Source organism: Homalodisca vitripennis, unplaced genomic scaffold, assembly GCF_021130785.1.
Source record: "Homalodisca vitripennis isolate AUS2020 unplaced genomic scaffold, UT_GWSS_2.1 ScUCBcl_8946;HRSCAF=17267, whole genome shotgun sequence".
In the NCBI taxonomy this organism is placed as follows: Eukaryota; Metazoa; Arthropoda; class Insecta; order Hemiptera; family Cicadellidae; genus Homalodisca; species Homalodisca vitripennis.
Window position 1 is genome coordinate 11,180 of NW_025785057.1, and position 5,379 is coordinate 16,558.

Below are 5,379 nucleotides of genomic sequence, written 5' to 3' on the forward strand. Positions count from 1 at the left end.
GGTAGAGAAATAATTACTGTCTACAAATCTGGTGGTGACATATGTAATACTGCCATATTGGATAGTTGTACGAAACTGCAATGTTAGTAAACAAAAGTTTTACTAGTGCCAAAAGTTTTCAAAAGTGAACTCATGGCAAACTATTAAATTTCTGTTCCATTGTAACATGTAAAATTAGCTAAACATACAACTGTACAGGATTGAAAAAAAAAACGCAATAGTGTCTAATTAATTGGACAATTGTAAAAAAACTAAACGTTTAGCCAAAGTAACAAACATGCACACTTGCACAAACATACGATTGAGATCCATTAGACAATTAAAGCCATTTTCAAAATGGCCTAAACACACAACAGTGAACGTTGCAACAAATAAAAATTTAATCTCGAAAATATTTTTCAAAGCGCCTTGAACTTTTCTCTGGACCTCTAGGGAGCACACCCATCTAATTGAGGTAGTGATGGGAGGCATACAATCTGACTATGGGAATCTCTCTAATCGACACAAGTTTAGGGAGCTGAATCCTGGTTCTAAATAAAAGAGGTGATGTCATTGTTTTTAAAAAGTTTGATGGGTTTGTTTAATGGTTTGTTGTGCCTCTTAACAACAATTCCTTAAAAAACTCCGTAAAAAATTGGGATAGCGTACTTTGGTGGTGGGGAAAATCCATAGATTACAATAAGACCAAATAGATGGGCTATGCCTATCTTGCCAACATTGGGGCAGGTGAAGCCAGGTCCGCCATGTTGTCGTGGGATAGAACTCAAAAACTACGCTCCGATTAGCGTAAAAATTCAGTTCTCCCGTTTCAATCAACTCGTGATCTACCCTATTTAGAATAAAGAAAATACTTTGAAAATTTGTATGAGTGAAGTCAATAAGCTATGGATGCCTGTGGTATAATTCAAATGTTCAAAATAATTAAGTTTTGCAATTTAAATAATTAAATAAAGTCGAGAATTGTGTTTAAATTTTAAAAACAAGACATAAAAAAGTTAGTCGGCTGCTACTTTTGCCGTTTTTTGGTCAGGCAAGTTTAAAAACGGTGGAAAATGTTGGTGAATAGTTGAAGTTTTCGGATCATATGTTCTTTTTTTATTAGCTCTTATGGTTTGGCCAGAAAGTTATTGTTTGTGAGACGTTAGTTTACGAGTGCCGCGACCGCTTGGAGCTCAACGCTCCGTGCGGTCCGTGCCGGGCCATCTGTTTCCTCATATCGTACATTATAGCATATTATAAAAAGTGAGTAGAACACGCTTGATTTGTACTTGTTTACAGTAATTACTTCAAATAAAATCACATAAGATATGTAATTAATGAAGGAATTCAATCTGAGTCAATACTCTAAACAAGTACAACTAAGAGTTTATTTGTTATTTATGTTTTGCATATAATATGAGCAAAGTTTGTATATGCGGGTAAATTATTAGATGAGGGAAACATGACTTTAAACCTTATAATCCTTCAGCTCAAAATATCCCAAAACACAGTATCTAAAGTTTATGTTTACATATTATAACAAAGTGTATAAAGGTTTAATAACATATTTTGTTAAGTCTGTAAACATTTATTATTCAATTAGTAAGGCAATAAGTAAGATTTATAGATTAATTATAATAAAGTATGGAAAATTACTTAAACGTACAATAAAATATAGTTTCAACTTTACAACTCACTTAATTGTAACTAATCTGTAATACTCAGTTGAGAAGAGGAGGAACTTTTAAGTCATATATTATAAATGTTAGTTTATTGACCTTTTTCAATTGAAATTGAGCTAAAAAAGAAAGAAAATATAGAAATAGATTTGTTTTTAGGTGACCATTTCCAACCATGATGACAAACAAAACAAAAGACAAAAAATGAAATACAAGTGAAAAACTTGAACACTTTAAAATTCAATGAACCAACTATTGCCCCATGAACGTTACTGTTTTCAAGAGATAATTTCTAAGTTTGGTTTTGTGTATTGATTCATTGAATTTCTTTGAAAAATGATGTAGTCTCAACTTAAAATATTTCTTAGCTATTGCCTTTATAAGAATTACATAATGGCTTTGTTCGGGGCCATTGTCAAGGAAATGGTCCCCTGGAAACAAATCCATTCCTATACATTTCTTCATTACTGATGACGTCATCTTTTCAGTTAAATTTTTGATTGAAGTGATGTCTCCTTTGTTCAAATTAAACTTAACAACAGACTCGGCAATTAAACAGAGCTTTTCTACAGCCTTTGACGGTTGCACTAAACCCCCCCTATTTTTACATTTAACCAAACTTTGAGAACACGAAACGTTGCCTACCAAAAGTTCCACGCACTCACAACAAACAATTTCAGTTTTAAGCTTACTTACAACATATCCAGCAATATATTCTACAATATCACATGTAATATTCGACGTGTTACTCAAAATATTCATTACAACTTCTTCTTCTTCGCCTGCTTCCTCTTGATCCAAAGATTTTTGTTCTTCATCGTCCAAGGACCTCCACCCTGGTGTATTTGAATTGATTTCTTGAACTTCATTCCTCTGATTTTTAAGGCTCAGAATCAATGTGTTTCCTGTTTCCGTCTCATGTAGCTCTTTATGAAGTAGAATATTCTTTTTTAAAGGCACCAGTGAACTCTCTGCATGATGGGTTGTTGTTGAAGCCTCCACGAGAACGAATGTACCCGAACAGTCTTTCTAGGTGATCTTGACTGATCTTGTAAACTGGAAAGTACATAAGTTTACAATCATTGGCCTGTACATACTCTTTGTAAAGTGCCATTGTACTTTCAATACACACGGTAAATCCGAGAAATCCTGTTTTTCTTGGCGAATTCAGTATTGGTTGTCTCTTCTTGTCTTGTAGTTTTGCAATCTAGTCTTTTGCATTCTGCATAATTTCAGAGTTTGTTTCGTAGTTTCCTGGATAAAGGGCTTGTGTTTCGAATATTTTGCCCTAATGCTCCGACAGTTTAACACATCGAATAGTAGGTCGAAAGTTCACACAAACTTAATGGTGGCAGAGCAACCTTCAAATCCAGCGATTGTATTTGTTAACAAATACTGCAACGAATCTGCAACAGAGGTGCTTAGTAACTGGGCGGCTAGTTTTACCTTCATTTATTGTTTTACATAATTTATATGTGTATTTGACAATATGTTTCCCAAATGAAGGCCTTCTTGTGATTGAAGATCATGCAGTTTTTGAATATAGCCCCAGTCAATTTTATTGTTTTCACCATCAAACATTACTTTGTGGTCTCCCAACGTATTCCTTACGAGCTTCAACATGTGAGCCGGATCCAAAAAGAAATACACTCGATCGTTTGTGGTTGGGTGAGGAAACCAAGATTTTAAGTTTTTTTCCGTCTATTTTGCAACCTAAGTTGTTAGCCATAGCAATGTTGCAAGCAGTACCATCGGTAGTTAGAGATGCTACCCTAATGTTTGCGTCGTGGAGTAGTTCCAAACTTTGCTTCACCAAGGTACTCAGTTGATCTCCCTTTGTGGACGCAACAAAAAAGTGTCCTAAAGGAACTTTCCAGGCAGAATTAATGGCAACCAAGTAAATAAACAAGTGCCTCAGTTGCAATTGGGGCAGTGTCATCGACAATATTGGTGCTTCCTACGTTCACGGTTGCCGTGGAACCTATGCCCATCCCATTCAAGCTTTTGCCTTATAGACATGCAGTCTAGCATCAAAGAACATATTGGTTGTCTTGAAACGTTGCTGCTATGTTCTTTAAAAGCTCGTAAAACCTCGACACAAAATCCTGGTTCCGCGTTGACACTTGAGTACCAACGACGTAATGTCCGAGGATGGGGTGGTAACGCAGTGTTAAAGGTTTTTCGTACGTATGTGTATGCCTTCGGAGACAAGAAATTGAGTGTGATAGCAAATGCTTTGAGCCTTTCATCATAAACCTTTTTCATTTTAGGGTTAACTGTTTTTTTCCGTCGCTCGCTTTATCAAACAGCCCGAATTCTGAGAAATTGATCCTAAGAAGGAACAATCTTCTGGTTGAAAATTTAATTTTTCCTTAAGAGATTCTAGTATGGATTCTAAATTTGCTACCCTTTTTTTCAATCGTCTTCTATTTTGCTGCAGAACCTTTACCTTCTTTTTGTAAGTCGAGACATCTAACTTGCATTTTTTAAGAGCCATTTTAAATTTTTTTGTTGGTGATACAAAAGAGCTCGTTGAACACATTTCTGGCTCTTCTTTTCTTTTAAGTGGTTTACGGTCTTTTACCTCAGAGAAAGTTGGAAAAATCGCTGGTACCGCTCCTTCTCGTATCCGGACTCTGCAGAGAGATGTTCGGTCGATATCCGCCTCCCGGAAGTGTGAAGAGCAGAGTCTACTGTGACGATTCGGCCCCCAATCCTTTCTTCTAACTGCGTTGATCCATCGTTGCCGTTGTTCTGCGCCTTTTGGGAAACTGAAAACACAGTAAATGGCATTAAATTGTAAAAAACAAAACATAGCTTGAAAGATAAAATTCAATAGCGAAACACATTGCGAAAAATGACAGTAAGCATCCATAGATTATAATAAGATTAACTTATTGGGCTTGCTGTAATCTAAGTACGTATCATGCAATAACATTATGCGTTTACGAACATTTTTCGCTGTATATCTTTGTCGCTATTTTGAAATACAGTATGATGTTACAAGTATACCAAAATAAAATGGTTTTGCTAATTAACCAAAAGTAGTTACAAAAACGTAACAGTTACTTACAACAAAATATTTATATTCTGGTAACCATAGATTACAATTATTATAATCTATGCCAAAACAAATTACATTACTTGGGAAGCCTGATGATTCTGAGGCAATAATTTATTTAGAATTGTCAAATGATTATTAATTTAAGGTCACGTCATCAACGATACATACGTTGTGGCAAATCCTATGGTTTGGTTATTGTTTAAAATTTTAACATGGTAATTATAACAACTGCGTATAAGGTTTTGAGCTTACCTGTGATAAGTTATCCCCTCTAGTTTTCTTTTATTGAAGCATCCAAAAGCAACACATGACATAGGCATTGTGTTTTTGTGAAGACAACACCATCCACAACATAAACAAGTTAAACAAGAGTATACAACAAGATGTTTAGCAACACGCCGGAAGCACACACGTCAGTAAGCGGAGTGTATAGCAGGTGACTACAGTAAGCTCGACAAGGGCGAAGTGAAGAGCGGGGGAGCAAGGCGACGCTCCTCAGTAGGGTGACTCACGCCCGCGCCGCCATTTTGTTGAGTATTAGCCGCTCCGCAGTGGCTTCACCTGCGAGCACCCGATGTCCTATCTATTGGTCTTATTGTAATCTATGGGAAAATCTTAACCGAATTTCCTTGTTAATTCGAACGCTTTGTTTTTAGT

The 5,379-nt window shown here is 35.9% G+C and overlaps 1 protein-coding gene across 1 annotated transcript; it reads right to left on the reverse strand.

Annotated features, from left to right (window-relative positions):
• Window positions 1-1,843: 1,843 nt before the first annotated feature.
• Window positions 1,844-2,537, reverse strand: LOC124374538. Its single transcript, XM_046832739.1, has one exon. The coding sequence runs from the start codon at window positions 2,418-2,420 to the stop codon at window positions 1,911-1,913; it is 510 nt and encodes a 169-aa protein (XP_046688695.1). The 5' UTR covers window positions 2,421-2,537; the 3' UTR covers window positions 1,844-1,910.
• Between the last annotated feature and the right edge of the window lie 2,842 nt (window positions 2,538-5,379).

Excerpts from the sequence above, each read along its gene's own strand:
- LOC124374538 (XM_046832739.1), bottom strand. The coding sequence starts at position 2,420 with ATGAATATTTTGAGTAACACGTCGAATATTACATGTGATATTGTAGAA.